The 21733-nt window shown below is 40.3% G+C and overlaps 1 protein-coding gene across 2 annotated transcripts in view; it reads left to right on the top strand.

Annotated features, from left to right (window-relative positions):
• Window positions 1-8683: 8683 nt before the first annotated feature.
• The window catches only part of GAREM1 (GRB2 associated regulator of MAPK1 subtype 1), a 77459-nt gene continuing 64409 nt past the window's right edge, over window positions 8684-21733 (top strand). The window contains exon 1 of one of the 2 annotated variants that reach the window (XM_081953002.1): window positions 8684-9190. In XM_081953002.1, coding sequence (XP_081809128.1) covers window positions 9070-9190 — 121 coding nt within the window. In that variant the 5' untranslated portion in view covers window positions 8684-9069. The remainder of the gene's footprint in view (window positions 9191-21733) is intronic. The other variant, XM_081953003.1, reaches the window with a different exon arrangement.

Raw genomic sequence — 21733 nt, 5'->3', positions numbered from 1 at the left:
CCAAGAATGACCTGCAAATAAAGATTAAGCAACAACGGATTCTCCAACTCTCTCCAAGATTCCAAAAATGCTTTTACAATACACACTTCTTCTGAGGCCGCTATCAGTTCTCCTGCACCTCTAGTTTCCATTAGGAAGGGACAAAATCTTACAAGTGAGAATGTGCCTCACACTTTATTCTTAGGAAATGCCTTTTAACACTAATTGAGACAGTCATTTCTATTTTTGAATCCTTACCATAAGCAACAACTTAGGTTCTTTAAAAAAAAGCCTTTTACCAGAAACAACTAGAGAAACTAATCACTTACAGAAGCTCAAACATTAAAAGAGAGCAGCGTGGATTTAACAGGATGGACATTTAATCTCCAATAGGAGAGGGATTCTGTATTGCTGTATAATAAAAAGAGGGAGAGGAGGATTAACAACAATTGGCTCCTTCAGGATAATCAGGTCTCCCTATTTTAAGAGCTTATAAGAGTTGTTAGGACACCAAAAGAGCTCGTTTTATCTTTAAGCAAATTCCTCCAATGTTAAACTGCATCTGATAGACTTACATGCAGCCAAAGGACTACCCAGTGAAATAGAATGTAAGTGCCAGTGAAATAGGGCGTAAAAGAGATTTGTTGACATTCAAATACCCTACAATCTTGGTATGCAGCTCAAAATGATGGATATGTTGGAATGCAAGTTGGAAATCTCTATAGTACAGGGGATAAAAAGCTGCCCACTGCAAACAGCCTTGACAAAGAGAAATTCAGACATGCACTTTTAGACAATTAACAACATTAAGATTACAGATGAAGAAGTTTGGCTGATGCATTCTTTTACAACCCTACCAAGTTGTGTGAAAATGAAATATTGAGAAATTAACGAATGTACGTTTAATCTGTTTAGCAGAACCTCTGGTTCACATTTTGGGGCAATATCCTCTAAGGGGGATTGCAGCTATAATAATAACAAACAACAAACAAAAAGCCAACACAGTTCTAGGCTGCATCAACAGAGGGATAGAATCAAGATCACGTGAAGTGTTAATACCACTTTATAATGCCTTGGTAAGGCCACACTTGGAATACTGCATTCAGTTCTGGTCGCCACGATGTAAAAAAGATGTGGAGACTCTAGAAAGAGTGCAGAGAAGAGCAACAAAGATGATTAGGGGACTGGAGACTAAAACATATGAAGAACGGTTGCAGGAACTGGGTATGTTTAGCTTAAGAGAAAGAAGGACTAGGGGAGACATGATAGCATTATTCCAATATCTCAGAGGTTGCCACAAAGAAGAGGGAGTCAAACTGTTCTCCAAAGCACCTGAGGGTAGAACAAGAAGCAATGGGTGGAAACTAATCAAGGAGAGAAGCAACTTAGAACTGAGGAGAAATTTCCTGACAGTGAGAACAATTAATCAGTGGAACAGCTTGCCTCCAGAAGTTGTGAATGCCCCAACACTGGAAGTCTTTAAGAAGATGTTGGATAGCTATTTGTCTGAAACGGTATAGGGTTTCCTGCCTAGGCAGGGGGTTGGACTAGAAGACCTCCAAGGTCCCTTCCAACTCTACTATTGTATTGTAACATATGCCTTGGATACATTTTGAACCAACTGCTGAAGTAACAAGAAGAATATGTTAACCTAATAGCTAGAAAAGGGTTGAATTTACAGTACCATTTATGACTTTATCTCCCTGAGGTAAGATCTGGTCCATAGTATTCTAATGTCTTGCTTCTCTCTAAGGCTATAAAGAAATAGAGAACGCACAGTAATATCCAACATTTTGAATAAACTACCCACTAGGAACAGTTTAAAGAATATCTTTGTCTTAGCAAACTCAACCAAATAATGGGGATGTCTAGATCCTGAAGGACGCAGAGTCCAAGACGGATGGCCCAAGCATCAGTGAGATCACAGCAGGATTAGGTGGGGCAATACTCAGAAGAGGCATGCCCTAGTTCCTTGGTTTATACAGGACATACTTTCAGATTTGTAAGATTCTGTGATGTAACTTACAAGTAGATTTAACTCATCTGGTAGTGTTTCCTGTCTAGTCTACATAATGTAGCTTAAGCTCCAGATGGCCTTTGGCTGCTGGAGGTTTGCAAACTCCTAGCCTGATCACTCTTTGATTGCTGAGTGGGAGGGAAGCTAAAGGATTCTGGTGACACCAAGGGCCAATAAATGGTGCACTAGGAGCTTTAGGGGTTAGTTGTAGGCTTGGGAGACCCAGGATAGATAAGCCTGAGTCTATGCTAGGCCTCTCAGGTCTTCCCCCGCACTTCCACTCTGAAGAGGATAACCTAGGACACACTGGGATTGACTGGAGGGTGATGAATTATTAAGAATATGTCCTATTGTTTTCTATTGTTTTTATAGCTTTTTGACTTGGTCAATGACTCAACAATTAAAACATTAATCATATCATTATACAATTTTAGGCAACTTACAATTGAAGGAAATTCTGATGGTGCTCTTTAAATTAAGGCAGAGATCCCCAACCCCTGGGCCGCAGCCCACTACTGGGTGGTGAGCTGTTTAGAACCAAGCTACCCAAAGTGGTGGGTGAGCATGCACATGCCTGCCTACCCCCACTTGCATGAGCAATGAAAAGTGCCTGCACTCCATTTGCCCAAGCGACATAAATTGAGCTGTGCACATATGCGTGCTTGCCCGCTGCTCATGCGGAACCAGCCCCCTCCCCGGTCCGCAAAGCCGGAAATGTTGGGGAACTCTGAATTAAATTATCTCAAGTTACCAGCCTATCTTGTCTAATATAAAATAGAGTGTTACCTCCAAATCTTCCTTATGGATCTTTAAAAAGAAAAAATGCCCCTGCATATAGCTATTTACCCCCCTTTTTGAGAATTAACATTAGGGTAGCTTTGATATTGCAGCTTTCATGGGCTTAAAATTATTAGATCTTTTTAAAGAACCAGACAAAGCAAGTGAAAAGAATAGATGAAAATCTATTACCTATTTCTTATCCCATTATCAAGGCAGCAAGAAACCTCAGGCTCCCACATGAATCATTGTTAAGTTCAAGTGCTCAGGCAGCATTTATAACATAAGTCACTTTCAGTTCCACTTTGCTCAGGAATAATTTTATTACTACCCTGTATGAGGAAGGTTATCATAGCTGGCATAAAAATGCTATTGGGAAGTTAGGAAGGTAAATTTATTTCTATGTAAATAATGCCATATATAAAACATTTTATACCAACCACCAGAAGTTGAGGCCATTTGAGGATTTGAGTTGTATGCAGAAACGTTGGGAAACAATCATATCTTGAGATCACACCAATGTTTCGTAGTGGAGGCCAGTTCCACTGTATCATGCTTTACAGAAGAGTTAGATAGGTCAGGTATAATGTTGCAGATTCCTTCATGGGAGAAAAGGTTTGTGCTAGAAAATTCCTGTCCCACTTCATGATTATCAGCTAAAAAGTGCTGTAAGGTTCCATCTTGTGCCCCAAGTTGTAATGAATCTGTTATGTGCTGGGAAGTCAGTATGATAATCACATTTACCTTTCACTCCTACCTACTTACCTCACAGAGACTATAGAGCTCTTGAAGGAGCATCACAAGGCTTCTTGTCACAAACAACAATGCTTAAGAGGCTTAGATCAGGTCTTTGATGGGGTTGTATATTTGAAGGATTGCATATTTTGAGGAACTTTTGTCCATCTAAGGTTCTCGTGGCTTCAACGGCCAGCTAAGGGCCAGCTATTTGTCCTATCCAGGCTAAACTATTATTATTGCTTCCAAGTCCAATTCAAGGTATTGATGTGACCCCCTAGATAGCATTGGGCCAGGCTACCAGCAGAACCCTCTCTGTCCCATTACATCAGCCCATCCCACTTGATCAGGCAGGAAAAATACGGTGCAGATCCTGTCAGTTAAAGAACTCTTGACTAGTGGGATCTAGAAAGACAGCTGTCTCTGCTGTTGCTGTTGCCCCTGCCCTGTCAAATATTTTCCCTGCTGAGGTGAGACTGTCTCCCTGTCTCCTGACCTTCTGAAAAGGAGCCCAAACATGGCTCTGCGGCCTTGTGTGGAGAATTCAGAGGCGCACACAGCCATGGAGCTGGCTGGTACTCGGAGAACCCTGCCTTCAGCTTTTTAACTAACTTTAAGAGTGTGTAATCCTCCTTGCCTCCTTCTAAATCTGTAATTTCTATATACTATTTTTATATTTTAACATTTTATTGTACACTGCCCAGAGTTCCTCTCTGGGGGAGATGGGCAGTTCAAAAATGTAAAAAACAAACAAACAAGCATTCTGTACAAAGCTGCCTTTAAAGAATATCTGCAAACTTGAATTGGTGTTAGAATCTAAATACCTAGGAGTTGGTAAGAACAAGAAATCAGAAGATATGATACCTGTAGAACATTAACTATGATTTCCAAAGCTAATTAAAATTGTTGGTATTCTGGGAGCAAGCGACGTGAAGAATAGTTTTCACCTGTATCAACATGTCAATACTTTTTTAAGACAGGAAGGGGGACTCATCACATTTACAAGTTGTTCTCCTAGTTTCCATAAGCTGTGGTATCCATATGGATTGCTGTCTTAGCCAATTCTGACATCTTTCATGAAAACCCTAGAGTTCTATCTGTTCCTTCAAAGTTTCCCCATGACTGGCTCTCTTTTGAGGTTTAGCTGCAATACAGTCTGTTTCAATACCCTAGGGCAGTGTTTCTCAACTTCAGCAACGTTAAGATGTGTGGACTTTCACTCCCAGAATTCCCCAGCCAGCATGCTTTTTTTTTAAACCTTAAGGGCCTCAAATTACTTTTTAAGTGCAGGCACTTCATAGTTGTATGACTACAGTTATCAAAAATCCTATTTTTAAAGATCTACCTTCTTCAGTTCAGAAACATTTTTCTGCATTTCCTTTGGGAAACAGTGTCAGCAGGGCAGGCTTGAGATGTTGTCACACTGAACAAGGTATATTTTCTGTCAGACATAACTTACTTTACTGAACAAAAGAACATCTGTGACATTCCCATTGGTAACCAGTCACTTATCCTAACGCTTGAGAGAGCACTAGAAGTGAACATCAGTTCCTCCCCATGTCATTTTTTCAAAGTAGTCATAATACCGAAAGAGAGAACATATTTATGTATTTTATCATAGAGAATATAATGGTAAAGGCACAAGACTAGAAAACGGGAGACTGTGAGTTCTAGTTTCTCCTTAGGCATGAAAGTTGGCTGGGTGATATTGTGCCAGTCACTCTCTGTCAGTCCAGCCAACCACAAAGTTATTGCTATTGTGGAGAAAATAGGAGGGAGAAGGATTTTTAGGTATGTACCCTGCCTTGAGTTATTTATAAAAAATAATAAAAATATGGGATATTAATCATTTTTTTAAAAAAATATTGTATTATGTATTAATTACTATGTGTGAATTAATTAAGATATATAAATTGTGCAACTCCAGGGACTCTTGGCTAAGTATCCAATTGAAACAATACAGTGAACAATGAGTAAAAAAAGCAATTACAAGTAGTTCTCACTTAACAATCAAGTCATTTTACTATTTGAAGTATTATGATAGCCACAGAATGGATTTTTTATGGACTGATAACAACCCTGGGCTATCATAAATGGACAGGCTGCCGTACTGGTCACTTGACTGCATTTTTGGGGGGGTCTTCTTTACAACAGGCCATGGTGTTCTACAATTACATGACTATGATTTGAAATGTTTTTTCCCAGTTTCTGCTACTTTTCGTTGGTTACAAGCAAAAAAAGCCCATTCATGTGAATGGATTCACTTAACAATTGTAGTGTTCACTTATGGACCACCACAAAAAAGTCTGGAAAATTACTTTGGGTCACATGAGTGCATTGATTTATGACCACAATGACTTACAACTGTAAGTCGAGGATTCTCTGTAAAACTTTAAAGAAATACCAAATAATGGCCAGTTACTTCAGTGATGGATAATCTTTTTGCTGTTGGATACCAGAAATGTGAGGACGCACGCAATAGCGTGTATACGTGCTGGCACCCATAATGCAAAGCGTGTCACCACATGCAAATGCATGCACAACTCCCCCCCCACGCTCCCCATGTGTACCGCACAGCTCACCTCCAAGCTGAGCTTGGTATTTCCTCCGGGAGGATGGGGGAGGCTGATTTTGCCCTACCCAGGCTCCGGGAAAGCCTCCGGAGCCTGGGGAGGGTGAAAAACAGGCCCAATGGTTAGCCCATTGGGTCCATTTTTGGCCCTTCCCAGGCTTCGGAGGCATTCCTGAAGCCTGCGGAAGGTAAAAACGGGCTCCCCTGTTCCCCCCCCCCCCCCGGAAGCCAGAAATGGATCATTTCTGAACTTCCGGTTGGGCTGTTGGGCCCATTTTTCGCGGCTCCAGAGGCTTTCCTGGAGCCTGGAGAGAGTGAAAACAGCCTCCTCCAGAAGGCCGAAAATTACCTGGCCGGTACACGCATGCACGCTGGAGGTGACAACTCGCATGCCGACAGATATGGCTCTGAGTGCTGCCTGTGGTTCGCCATAGGTTCGCCATCACAGGCCTACTTAGTCACTAAAATTGTAACTATTCTTTGGATGGCCTTGGAGAAGAGAACTCTTTGTGCCTCAGAGTAAGAATAAGGAAATCCGCCACCAACACCACCCCTCCCCCAGTCATACCTTTTGATAAAAAGGACCTTCAGGCAAGGACTCCCTAGTCACCTGGGTCAGTTGGGCAGAATTTACTTACAACAGCTAGTCTCCAAAAGACCTGTGTCCTATAGATTTATTGACAACAGCCAGCATATTGAATTGTACTTGGAAACAAGCACTAAGTAGCTTCCATAACTGTGATGTTATTAGACAATACCATATTGCACAGTAAGCACACAGGCTGTTGCATTATACATTAGCTGAAATTGTAGAGTGGTCGTCAGAGCAACTCCCCTTCCCCAAGTTAATTGCAATAATCCAGGCATGAGATGAGAAAGGTATGTATAACCATATTGAGAGCATCCTGTTCTAATTAAGGCTGCAGCTGAAATACCAGCTTGGCAAAGGGTCTCTTGGGCATGGTTTATATTTGGTATATTTGATTTGACTAGCTTTTGGGATGTAGCATGCCTTGAAATGAATAAGGAACAAGAGTGTTTGCTGTTCTGCCTTAAACTGAATGCAAAAAACAAAGCACAAAACACCAAACTATCAATACATAAAATAAGTACATCTACTTTAAGTTATGGCCATCTGCCACAATTGCTACAAGTGCTAACATTCTAGGGTCATGTTGCATTTTTAAAAATATGCAATCTGCTTTTATTGTGACTTCTCTTTGTGGGAGAGAGATTTAATCCTCTCTTATATCAACTGTTGTTCTGCATCATTTCATCTTGTCCCAATGCTGATGTGGAATGTCATGTCTGCCTTTTAGAGTCTGGAATGGCGCAGGTATAGATGGTAAGACTGGGTGGCAACAGGGCTGGGCTCTGGCTGGAATGCAGAAGCACTTGCTGGAAACAAGGCAGTGTATCCTTGCTGTTGCCAAGACAGAGGATCATACTAGTGGGGCTGAGCTCAAAAACAGAATGAACAGTACACGGCTTAAATCTTTATTAGTCATAGACCAACATATGTGATTTATATTCCAGCAGTTCAAGGTGATGTACATATGTGTACCTGGACTCCAATTTTCTCATCCCATCACACATTCCCAGCACAGTGGTGGGATTCAATTTTTTTACTGTGGGCATGGCCTTGATGGGCTTGGCTTGGTGGGCGTGGCAGAGTAAGGATACTGTAAAATCTCGATGCCCTTCCCACTCCAGGGGAAGGTTACTGCAAAATCCCTTTGGGAGGCAGAGAATAGATGAGGTCGGGGCCAGTCCAAGGTGGTATCTCCAAACTACTCAAAATTTCTGCTACCAGTTCTCCAGAACTGGTCAGAACCTGCTGAATACACCTCTGCCCCAGCAGTCCTATCAACTAGGAAGACCTAAGCATGACTGATGCAAAGTTGCCCAGCTAATTTCTATGGCTGAAGGTAGATTTGAACCTGGGTTTCCCTGGTGCTGATCACCATTAACTTTCCCAGCAAGCAGTCAGGGGACATAAGGCTGCATATCATGCCAGGCTGTGTGTGTTTTGAATCAGCTGTGCTCGTACAGTTCACATTGCTAATAGTTCACATAACATACACAGTACCAGCATCTTCTAATTGCTGTCTTTGTTTCCCGCTCCACATCTTTACATGTTTTTGATCCTTCTGAAAGAATAAGCAAAGATTGTCCTTGATGTTTGCCCTATAAGAGCAAATTCAGGTCAAGATCACAAGCAGGTTGAACAAGTACCTTTTGTGCAACCCAGCCACAACTGGCTTAATTTGAAAAGCCACATTAACCATGGTTTAGTGCATTGTGTGAACTTCAAGTTCAGTGAGATTTAACTCCCAAATGAGCCGGCAGCAGAACAGAAACACAGCAGCCAGAAAAATATTGATATCAGGCTTCCTAATTATGATCTATTAAGATATTTCTTCTGAAGGTAAATCCCAGGTTTATTTCCTGCTTTCCGTTTTAAGCAAAAAAACCATCATTTTACCGATTCCAGCTTGAACTCGGGCAGCCAGACTGCAGGCTTTTTTAGCGGCCGGCAGAGGGAGCGAGAGGGCCAGAATCGCCCGTCTCTCCTCTATCCACCCCCCTCTCCCTTTCCCGGTTGATCCGAGAAGGAGGGAGCGCCGGAGCTCCACTTTCCCTGGGAGTGGAGAAGAGGAGGAGCGCAAGCTGCGCAGGCGTCTCTCGCACCTTGTTGATTAGTCAGTCCCCTGTGCTGGGATGGCGTTTACTGGGTCAACTGGAGCTATCAGCGAAAGAGTCAGCGGGAGCGACAGCAGCCGCCTTTGCAACTCACGCCGCGGCTGGCGAAGCAGCAGCGGTCGGGGGCAAGTCACCTTGCCGTTGCGCCAAGTCCAGGATGGCCCGGGAAGGCGACGGCGGCAACAGTAGAGGCTGAAGGAAGAGTGCAGCTTCCCCCCCCCCCCGCCCGACCCAAGGACTTCGCTACCGCCGCTCGACTCTTCCGAACCGAAAGAAGGGCGGGAAGATGGATGCGGCCCCTTCGCCGGGCTTCGGTCTGAAGGATGTGAAATGGAGCTCCGTGTCCATCCCTTTGGACCTTCTGGTTAGCACTTACCGCTTGCCCCAGGTCGTCAAACTGGACGGCGGTAAGTCGAACCGCAGGGGCCGGCGCGGGAAGAAGCAGCTTGGGAATGCCGCTTTGGCTGCGCTTGGGAGCTATGAAAGTAAAGGGGGCGAGAAGACGAGCGGGGAAGACCGCTCCTCTTCCCCCCACACTGAGGCGCCACCAGCGCCGACTCCCTCCCTCGGCTTGAACGCTGGCCAAACTCCAGCTCCCGGCCGCTAGTCCTTCTGGGGAGGAGAGCCCATTGGGGAAAGAGGGCACGTGACCAAAATATGAATGGGCCCTTAATTGGGGACGAGGGGGGGGGAAACGCCGGGGCTTTCAGCCGGTGGAGTAATGCGGGCAAGACGGGTGGAGTGGGGGGTCAGCTGTATCGCCCAGAGCCTGGTGCCGTCGGTGCGCGACGCCCGGCGGGGAGAAAATCCTTCAGCTGTGCTTGGATGGCACCTTGGGCTCCTTTGGAGTCCATACCGAGCAATTGCTATTGGCAAATGCCGCAGTTTAAAGTCCCGACACTTACTGGGAAACGTAAAATCCAACTCCATCCTTACTGAGTTTTCTTAGCAAGTGCGTTACCCTTACCTCTCTTCCCAATCCAGACAAGTTCAACCCGTGTGTGTCTGTCTGTCTATTCACACGCCCACGCCCATTGCGGGAGTGTAAAAGGTTAGGACTGAGTTTCCGAGCAATGTAATTGGAAGTTAAATCCCATAAAGGTCTTTGGGGATGGGATACTAACGTCGATGGACAGAATCCAAGTCGAGAGTTAAGTACACTTCATCCGTTCGAAATAAGTGGAAAACTGCAGAGACTTTGATTGTGGCCGGACGCACAGAGTATTTGAACGGAAAGGTTGGCTTTCCGTGTACAAAGCTTTGGTTTGTTGAACTAGTTAGCCATAGGCTGGGCATCTGAGCTGCAAAAATCCAGATGAAAAAGAGATACAGAAAATGCTGCCATGTAGTGAGCACTCTGATTTTTGCAACTCAGGTTTTGTAGCTCGCCTGGCATTAAACCTAAACAGGAATTATTTCTTTCTGTGTATGATCCTAGTCCAAATCTACTTTGTTCTAATTCATAACAATTAGGTGTGTAGGGAGAGAAATTAGAGGAGACTTGAAGTAAAAATAAATATTCACTCCCTTCATCCATACTGTGTTCAGAAACTTGCCCAGTGTGCATTTGCCCATGGTTAATGCTACACTATGTCTCATGCTGTGCCAGAGTACTTTGTGACATAGTAAGAGGCATTAATCCAACTGAAAACTTAAAATTACAATCTAAACTGTTAATCTATTGAAATGATTTTGTCTCTCAAATTCTCGGAAACGTAACACTGTATTTAAAGAGCCATTGATACATCAGCTTATTCTGACAGGTTATATTTAACTTTGAAAGGATATGTTTAGAGAAACTGCTATTCATGAAATACATTATAGTAATAGAGATAGAAGTTGCACACTATACTGCAATGTCTCACTGTGCTTCCAAAGTGAGCCAGAAGCCCTCACTTAGTGGTTTGTGATAGGTGTCTTTTGACTGCTTGTTTTGAAGAAAAAAATTCTTATACTGATCCTGAATGTTTACTTTCTGTAACAAGTGTAAGTTGAATTTTACTCTTTGAAAACATGTATGTTGTGTTTTTGAGACACAAATACATTTTACAGTAAAATGCAACAGATTAGATTGTTTATCTATTAATTTGAAGCTTTTTATCTACATAGCATAAAAGACCAAGAACTCTCCTGCATTATTTATGCCCTCTTTAAATATTAAATAGAAAAGGGTTTTCATTCTTACCTCACCTGTTCATCCCGATATGTCAAGGATTTTCTGAACTGATTATATCAGATATTCAGCAAATCAGAAACAGCGCTTTTCATAAATATTTAATTTTTGCCTGTAATATTGGTTTATATTTAGTTCTAATGCAATATAAACTTGTGTAATATTGCATTAGAACTGAAGCAAAATATGAAACTACAAATATCCATGTTTTGCTAGAGAGTACAAAGGGTGATTGGTATTTGAATTTCCACTGCTGGGAATTCTGATGTTATGTTTTTCTCTGCACCTTTCATTTTCTCTCATATGCAGCAGTACTAACATTGATATTAATGTTCACCTTTCTTTCCTTTTGAATAAATTGATTTCCAAATCTAGACCAGCCTCAGTTGTGATTTATATACTGGAAGTGGGGAGATTTACATACCTGCCAAGTTACATACAATTATGTAATTGGTTTGTATTTGGTGTTAATATCAGTGTGTTCTTTTGAAGTTCTAAAAGTTTACAGCTTGGCGTTATATGTAAAATGAGTTTTTCAACAAACCATGGTTTAAAAAGGCAAAGACCTAGTGTTATATGTGGAGCCAACTATTCTCTGCTTCCTCTATGTATTGCTCCCAAATGTTTTCAGCAATATTTCCTGAAATCATAATTTTATCTTGGCATTCATCCCATGATCTTGTTTACTACTTTCTTTTATTATTTATATCTCCTCCCTCTTGCAATTCTTTAAAATCATGTGAACATCTTACTAACTCTACTGGCATTCTGTCTTTTATAGTCATTCAGCTTGCATCTAGTAGTAGTGTGTTACATGGATATCAATTTAACAGTCAGTGCTGTTGAGTTCAGCTAGGCTTATTCTTAATTGTTTAATTACTTCATTACACCAAAATCTTTGCTCCAGAGTTTTCTATGGCTTCTTGCAACAGCTACTTGTTTAAATAGTTATGTAAGAGTTACTTCGCTTAAAATTGTATTTACTTATTCTCTTTGTATTTTACCAAACCAATACAGACTCAGAAGAGTTTATAGCACTTCAGTAAAAACAGGTGCTCAATTAAAATATCATAATATCAAAATATCAAATATAATTGGTATGATATATACAATATAAAAGACCATCAAGCAACACTTGCCTATCCCAGGTCCTTGGGAGGGACTCAATAGGTGGATTAAAATGGCAAATCCGGTCTGACTGGCTGTACGGTGAACCATAATAAATAATGAAGCTGAATAAACAGTGGACCATCTAGTTAGCTACTGCAAGAAGACCACACAGACTTGGGCAAATAATAGCATGACGAAGTAGCAACAGTGGTACATCAGAACGTCTCTAAGAAATATCTGGTGGGACCACAAAATAGACAATAAAGAAGTTACAGTGCTTTGGCACTTTAGAATTCAAACAGACAAACACCTGCCATATACCACCTGAGACTTAACAATTGTCTATAAGAAACACAAAACAGTCTGAATAGTGGATGTTGCTGTACTTGGAGATGACAAAAATCACAAAATACAAAGTCCTGCGAATAGAAGTAGAACAACTATGGCAAAAGAAAGCAAAGATAATACCAATAGTAATAGGCACCTTGGGTGCAATCAGAAACCAACTGGAACATCAGCTGAACATCATCAGCATTGACAAAAATATCATCAGACAATTGGCAAAGGCAGCTTTTCTTGGAACAGTTTACATCCTGTGACAATAATATCATTAAACAACATCTGCCTATCCCAGATCCTTAGGAATGAATCAATGGGTGGATAAAAATGCTAAATCCAGTCTAGCTGGCTAGCTCTATGACCAACCATAATTATTTATTCATTTGTTAAATTTATTTGCCGCCCATCTCACTGTGGGGCTACTCTGGGCGGCTTACAACAATGGGAAAAGATTAAAAATTGTAGAAATAACAATACCAAAGCAACAGTTTTTGCCGCCCATCTCACTGTGGGGCTACTCTGGGCGGCTTACAACAATGGGAAAAGATTAAAAATTGTAGAAATAACAATACCAAAGCAACAGTTCGCAAAACATGAATTAAACCGTGGACAGGAAAAGGGCATTAGAAAGAAACTTGAAGTGAAGCTGCCTTAGTTTTCTTTGGTATAAGAGGGAGGGAAGAAAAAATGCTGTCAGGCTTTCAAGATTGAAATGCCTTTGAGGCATTTCAAGAAAGATACTCCACCAGAAATACTGGAATTTTATTTTACTAATATAAGCTATAATAACCGAATCTTGAAAGACTGACAGCATCTTCTATTCTCTCCCTCTTAATTCATCTTTGCTAACTGCTACCACCTTCCTTCACCTGGTCCATCTCTCTGGTTTTGTATAGCATCAAATGCTTCATGAAAGACTTCCATCTTAAGTTGGTCCCAAAAATTAAGAGAGTTGGTGCAAGCCTTAATTCCAAGGGGAACTATTCCAAAAAGCTCAAATAGTGACTGTAAAACAGGCTTTCAGCCTCTATTCCCCTTATCTCATGAGAGGGGTAGGCGGTATAAACAGATCCCCAGGAAAAGCTAGATGTGGAGATTATCCTGAAGGTACTGGGGCACTAAGACAAACAAAATGATTGGTTAGCGCCAATCGTTTGGGCTACATCTAGGAAACTATTGACAACTAATGTAGTAGATCTTGAAGTACAGTTTTAATGTGCTGAGGATGTAATATTTCACCTGAGATGGTATTCTCCAGAAGATTTGTACTCCTATACTTATCATTGCAGGCAGTTCCAGACAGTGTGGCTGATAGTATTATAGTGAGAAATATCTCTGTGTGATCTCTATGATTAGAGCCAGGTAAGATTTTTGGAGAAATTAAAGATTGCTTAGTGTGTTGTAACAATTTAGTTGAGCCAGTATTATCAGCTTTCCCCCCTAAAAACTAGTGTATGATATTTTTTGCTATCGCTGAATAAAGTAGAACATCAGACAATAATTCTCTTTGAAATACTTTTTCCTTAGTTCTTAAGAAAACTCACGTTTTATAAATATCTGGAAAGTGAACAATACTTTTTTTTCATTACTTAGGACAGGGGTGTCCAAACTTGGGAACTATAAGACTTGTGGACTTCAACTCCCAGAATTCCCCAGCCAGCCATGCTGGCTGGGGAATTCTGGGAGTTGAAGTCCACAAGTCTTAAAGTTCCCAAGTTTGGACACCCCTAACTTAGGAAGATTTAGATTTGTGTCACTCACAGCTTATACTTCATTTACTAAACCACTTAACTATGTGTTATGTATTCCCTTAATTCCATTTTTTTTGCCTGTATTCACTACTGATTTTTTTGAACTGGTGTATAAATCATTTCAACGTAGGAGTGGTTTAAGCGTAAGTACTATCAATTTTGCAGGATCTAAACTCGGTCGAGACCAGATATTTTGTCTTCCGAGCGTTTGGACTTGTGCTGGAGCCCATCTTCAGGGAACTTCTCTCTTAAGTTCCCTAAAGATGGGCTTCAGTACAAGTCCAAAAGCTCGGAAGACAAAATCTCTGGTCCCGGTGACCAACACAGATTGGATCCTGCAACATTATCCTGGGACACATAGATTCGTCTTTATTCATACTATCAATTTTGCTTCCTTTAGATTTCCCCTGTCTACTTTTGTAAGACAATTTTGCAGAAATCGGTATTTCCAGTCCCTGGAAAAAAACTTCATAATGAAGCTAAAGGATATGGTCTTGTATCAGCGTTTCTTTTCTTTTTGTCTGTTGCTGTCTATCAAAATACATGCCTGAATATGAAAATGTCTCATGCGTTTTTACCCTTTCCAAATTAATGATTAATCTTGATAATTTGTAGAGAAAGGTGAGATGAGCATTCTACCCTAATGCATCTTGACTTGGACTCTTAGAAGAGCAAAAGCTACAGTATCTAGAACAGTGATGGTGAACCTATGGCACGCATGCCACAAGTGGCACGCGGAGCCATTTGTCAGGGCACGCGAGGCGCTGCCCTGTCAGCTGGCCAGTGCGCATGCGCGTGCTGGCCAGCTGAGTTCACATTTTTAAAAGCTATTTTTCGCCTTCCCCAGGCTCCAGAGGCTTTATAGGAGCCTGGGGAGGGCGAAAAGAGCCCCCCCCCCCGGAGTCTTCAGGGACCGTCCGGAGGCTTCCCTGAAGCCTTCGGAACGCTTAAAACCACCCTCTGAGCAAACCGGAAGTGACTTCCGGTTTGCTCGGAGGGTGGTTTTAAGCGCTCCGAAGGCGTCAGGGAAGCCTCCGGACGGTCCCTGAAGCCTCCGGAGGGCCTCCAGGAGGGGGGCGGGGGAGGTTCCTTTCGCCCTCCCCAGGCTCCTATAAAGCCTCTGGAGCCTGGGGAGGGCGAAAAAAGCATGTAAAAATGGGGGGGTCCTGCGTTGTGCGCGCATGCACACTGCGGGGGTCACGCATTGCATTATGGGTGTGGCACGCCTGCACACGACCCCCCTGCGCTCCCCTCACTTGTGGCACGTGAGCCAAAAAAGGTTAGCCATCGCTGATCTAGAACATATACTGCATTTTGAATTTCTAGACAAATTTTATTTTACTTATGCTACTGACTTGACTGCATCTAATTTACTGATTAGTCTGCATCTACCACTGTTGACTGTGAACATTCAAAAGCTTCATGATTAAAATTTATGACAACATTTTAATATGAGAGTGATTCCTGAGAGGAATATATAGTTAAAATGAACAATAAACAAGTCAATTATGATGACTTTGCTTGAAAGAGTAGCAACCTTTAAAAAAAAGAGGCTTTAAAAGAAATAAATGAGAATGGAATGTCTCTATAGGAATCTTGCACTTCCCTGCAGGAGGATGACAGTGAACGAACATCAGTTTCAGTGTGCAGGCTTAATAAAAACTCATAAAGCATAAACTTATAACAGCTGGCCAGTGCATATATGCACTGCAGAGTAGAAAATGAATGATAGCTACGCCTTTCTGTTTCAGTGCAGCTTGCGTGGGTTTCCTTCCTGTGCAAAGGTGCAGTGAAAGTATTTTTAGTTATGTTCAGATAAATTAATTTTTCCTTAATAAATTAGAATATGTTCTAATTTTGGTTTGTTGAGGTTTTACCTTTTTAAAGCTAATCTAATTCATTCTTTGCTCCACAATATTTGGTAGTGTTAAGAAAAGGCATATATTTCTCTTAATGTATTTTTGCATGCTTTGTTTGTTCTCTTTTGGAAAGAACATTGTAATGCGGGAAGGGGAAGTTGTAAGTAAATATATAAGGATAATTTTGGTTCAATTTGTTTATTGATTTAAGAAATAAAAGTCGGGCAAACATGCCTTTGGAAAAAAATAATTTCTCTATTTATCATTTGACTTCAAATATTTTGAAACATTAGTACTTGTTTGTGTTCTGTGCTCAGAACACATGAAAGACAGAGTTAATGTAGCAGGTCTATATCTTAAATATCTTCTAAAGTTTGGGTGTTTAAAATAATGATGATAATAATGATTGATATAAAATGCTGCTAACAGCTATTCTAAGTTGTACAGTTTTGCTACTGGTTAGAATAGTTCATATGCATTTCTATGATATGTCTGATCTTAGTATTTTTCTTGTTCTTCCATTCATTTGTATCCATTTCTCACAGATTCCTGGGCTAATCCTTGCAATTTTCTTGGCAAGGTTTTCAGAAGTATTTTTCCATTGTCTCCTTTCTCTTGAAAGGAAATGATGGACCAAGTCAGGACTAGAACTCACAATCTCCCAGTTTCTACCTTATCCACTATAATGGACTTGTACTCAGAACCTTAGTATACTTGGATGTAATAAATGTTAAGCAGTCTTCTCTTAATGTCATTGCAATCCCCTTGTAGCTGTTTAATTGACAGGGACTTTCCAGGTCACCTATGACTGTCAAGAAACGTGTCCAAGTAGGATATAACTGGACACTTGAATATTTAGAATATTATGTGTTTAGTACCCATTATTTTTTCTATTCATTATAAATATTTTATTTTCAATGGGGTACTCTGAAGTTGAGACTTCAGACAATTTGGCTGAATTGCCACTTTTCTTCCCTTTTATCCCAATATCCAAGTTTATCTTTTGTGACTTTAAATGAAGTAGGTATTCCTCCTCTAACTTGGGATGGTTTGCCTATCATGCTAGGCCCCAAATCAAAACACATTATGACTTGCCTTCTAAGTGATTTGCAAGTCCAGTTGACATATCATACCACTGTAATCTAAAGATGCTTCATCATCATTTATTGAATTAATCAAAATCACAGCTAGGTTTTCAAGTCAAATCCTTATTCTCTGTGGGCTTATTCTGAAGACTTAAACTAAGAATGAAGTTTGATGTGTGTTTATGCAATAAAGATGATCAGAAATAGGGAGCAAACTTCACTGTTGTTTATTAGATTGTAATTTGTGCTTATGTATGAAATGTTATTGATCCTGTACAAATAATCTTTATGTATTTCTTGCCTATTAAAGTATGTGGTCATACTTTACACACACAGCTTTGAATATGAAACTCTTCTAAATAAAAGGTTTTCTGTACCAACACATACTAAGTAGCATCCAATGGATATTAAGATCTTCCCACTCCACTCATATTATTCTCTGCATCTACCTTACAGTGTACGAGAATTGGAACAGCGTTTGTTTCTCTGCATTCTGTGTTCTGCCTCTCACTGCAAGATACAATTGAATACGAAATGTATTTGAGAGAAAATCCCCCTGAACTCAGTGAGTTTTTAAATGACATATTTAGAAGTGAGCTGTTTCCTTTTTAACTGAGAAAACATCTTAAGTTCAGAAGTAAACAGGACAGCTGTGGCCACTTCCACCACATTACATTGCCTTTACTTTTTCTAAGTCCCATGGTGTGGTTAATGTGTGGAAATAACTTTCAGTAAGAAGCAGAGCATTTTATTCCTTAGCACTTTAATGTTGTCAGAGGAAGCCCAGAATAGTTTTCCTTTATATTTCTATTTCTGCTACCAGTTTTCTTGAAAATGAAATTCCTTCATCTAGATTTCACACATAGTGCAGCTGTCTTAGGAAGAGGCTTTTAAAATGTCTTTTATCAACTATAATTATAGCCTTCTTCCCTTCTGTTATGGAATTCAAGATTGGGCTTCTTAGTATCATTTCCCCCACCATCACCACTCCTGTTCTTCTAACAGTAATGTGATGTTTAAAAATGGGCCGTAAAGTATTCTATAACTTAATAAGCACACTTTTAGGAGTAATTCTAATGACCAGTTGAAATTAAAACAGTGTTGTTCTTTAGAAAAGTTTGTTAACGTCTAAGGAAAGTTCCCAAGTTTGTTTAGCAACTACCTGGTCCTTAGTTGCAAATATTATTATCATTATTTCCATAACTTCTGTTTCTCCTTTTTTCAGAACTTTTTTGTTCCTTTGGATCATTGTCAAAGTCCCTGCAATTTTCTTGGCAAGATTTTGGAATTAGCTTGCCATTGGTTCATTCCTAGGGCTCAGACAGAATGGCTACATTCCAGGTTTGGGCGCACATGCGCACCTGACAATCAGCTGGCCGGTGCGCATGTGCATGCCAGTTTTGGCCCCTGCCATGTGCACGAAGGACTGCTGATCATTGTGCATGAAATCATCATTCAGAAACCCAGAAGACAAACAGGCAAGGCCGTGCGTGCCAGGCGACATGGCTTCACGTACCACTTTGGGCACACGTGCCATAGGTTCGCCATCACGGGTCTAGTACCTTACCCTTCGCCCTCATCCCGTCTTGAAACTGGGAAACTACCAGGATTCTTCAGTTCCCAAGACTTTCTTCTGATGATTAAAGCAAGCATGTGTGAGGGTGAGGTAGATATATAAATTAAGTCAATTCCCTTTATACCATTTTGCAACTTACTGTATATCCCATCCAGGTCACTTTGGAATTTTCACAAAAAGCCGCATGCTGCAATGCATACATTCAAATAATGCAATGCATAATTTTCTAACATTGATCCAGTGATCTTGCTTTTTATTGCAGCCTTTCTGTAATATGCCTAGACAACCTATTGAGGTTAAAAAACATTCCCTAATGGAAATAATTGTCAATGAGCTCTAAATTTTTTTCCAGAATCTGTCCAGAGGAAATATGAATGAATGAATGATAAAGCTGAAGTAGGGAAATGGAAGTCCCTTGTACAATAGATACTCGTAAAGGTTGTATTAAAATTCCTCAAAAGTTGTATCAGCAGATGTTGGATTTGCATCTTTAATTATCCTTTGAGAAGGGAAAGAATTAATTTTACTTGGGTCTTAGCATTTGGTAAAAATACCTTTACAGCTGTTAGATTTCTCCAATGTTTAAGCTCTTTTTAAAGAATAAAACAAAAATATTTAGTTGCTATAATTGTATTAGACTTTTTAAGTACAACTAATATTATTTAAAAAATCAAAGAGGGTAGAACAAGAAGCAATGGGTGGAAACTAATCAAGGAGAGAAGCAACTTAGAACTGAGGAGAAATTTCCTGACAGTGAGAACAATTAATCAGTGGAACAGCTTGCCTCCAGAAGTTGTGAATGCCCCAACACTGGAAGTCTTTAAGAAGATGTTGGATAGCTATTTGTCTGAAACGGTATAGGGTTTCCTGCCTAGGCAGGGGGTTGGACTAGAAGACCTCCAAGGTCCCTTCCAACTCTACTATTGTATTGTAAATATGTATACGAAGTACTGTTTCTGATTTACTGAATATCTATAATTACTTCAGAAAATCCTTGACATATCTGGATGAACAAGTGATATAAGAATGAAAACCTTTTTCTATTTAATATTTAAAGAGGGCATAAATACTGCAGGAGAGTTCCTGGTCTTTCATGCTATGTAGATAAAAAGTTTTAAATTAATAGATAAACAATCTAATCTGTTGCATTTTACTATAAAATGTATTTGGCTGAAAAGCATACAACATAAATGTTTTCAAAGAGTAAATTTTTTTCTTCAAAACAAGCAGTCAAAAGACACCTATCACAAACCACTGAGTGAGTGCTTCTGACTCACTTTGGAAGCACAGTGGGACTCCATAGTATAGTGTGCAATAGCTTTCTTCTTCTTCTTCTTCTTCTTCTTCTTCTTCTTCTTCTTCTTCTTCTTCTTCTTCTTCTTCTTCTTCTTCTTCTTCTCCTTCTCCTCCTCCTCCTCCTCCTCCTCCTCCTCCTCCTCCTCCTCCTCCTCCATCTCCATCTCCATCTCCATCTCCATCATCATTGTCGATCCACTGTTGGATGAAGGCCGCCTCCGCATGTTTCCAACCAGAGCTTTCTTTTGCTAATTGGGTCCGCAATACTTGCTGATGTCAACAATCCATCTTGTTTTAGGTCTCATTCGTGGAAAGTTTTTTCAAGTGGGATCCATTCTGTGACTGTCTTGGTCCACCTGCCATCAGTTCTTCTTGCTATCAGTATTGCTATGATGTATTTCATGAACAGCAGTTTCTCTAAACGCATCCTTTCAAAGTTAAATATAACCTTTCATAATAAGCTGATCTATCAATGGCTCTTTAAATATAGAGTTACGTTTCGGAGAATTTGAGAGACAAAATCATTTTAATAGATTAACAGCTAAGATTGTTATTTTTAAATTTCAGTTGGATTCATGCCTCTTGCTATGTCGCAAAGCACTCTGGCACAGCATGAGACATAGTGTAGCATTAACCTGGAGCATCAATGTTTGTTCATTAAAAAAAATGCTAGCCTAAATGAAGGTCATAGCTTCTACACACAGGATGGATGGAGGGGTGAAGTTTATTTTCAATACAATATAATACAATAGCAGAGTTGGAAGGGACCTTGGAGGTCTTCTAGTCCAACCCCCTGCCTAGGCAGGAAACCCTATACCATTTCAGACAAATGGCTATCCAACATCTTAAAGATTTCCAGTGTTGGGGCATTCACAACTTCTGGAGGTAATCCGTTCCACTGATTAATTGTTCTAACTGTCAGGAAATTTCTCCTCAGTCCTAAATTGCTTCTCTCCTTGATTAGTTTCCACCCATTGCTTCTTGTTCTACACTCAGGTGCTTTGGAGAATTGTTTGACTCCCTCTTCTTTGTGGCAATCCCTGAGATATTGGAACACTGCTATCATGTCTCCCCTAGTCCTTCTTTCTATTAAAGTAGACATACCCAGTTCCTGCAACCATTCTTCATATGCTTTAGTCTCCAGTCCCGTTCAAGTTCAATTCAAATCTTCTAATTTCATTCTTTACACACCCAATTCAGATGATTTAAAGCAGGAGACTTGGACTAGGATAATACATATAAGTAAATAATAATTCTTGCTGTTCTCTACTTTTATGCTGGTGATTTAAGTGGAGATACAGTCTTCAGGAGCATAGCATGAATGTTTGCAGTAGAGAGATTTCCAATATGCATACTTCTGACAGAGTTGCCAATCACATAGAAATGGTTGTGTGTAGAGCAAGGCTCTGGTGTAGATCGTCACACTACAAGCATGAAGACTTTGCATAAGTCACTAGTTTGACTAAAAGAAGATCTTTATGGCTTTTTGTGTGTTGCTTTGAACATTGGGTTTAATAAAGAGACTGTCCTGGAACTTAGCTAATGAATTATGTATCAGTTTTACTTAAAAGTAAATAATAAAAAAACGTTCCCCTCCTATGTTCTAGCTAGATATTCTTATGACATTTAAGAAAGTGTAGCATAAATCTGCTTCTTGACTTGAAGGCTAAGTAAAAACTGATTTATTAGTCCTTAACTTTGTGTGACCTTTTCAAGTTGTTTCACCCTACAGTGCAAAGTGAAAAATATAATTAATGCTGT

The sequence above is a fragment of the Natrix helvetica genome, assembly GCF_964273705.1.
Source record: "Natrix helvetica genome assembly, chromosome: 4".
NCBI classification, from domain to species: domain Eukaryota; kingdom Metazoa; phylum Chordata; class Lepidosauria; order Squamata; family Natricidae; genus Natrix; species Natrix helvetica.
This window is presented reverse-complemented; position numbering and strand designations above follow the sequence as displayed.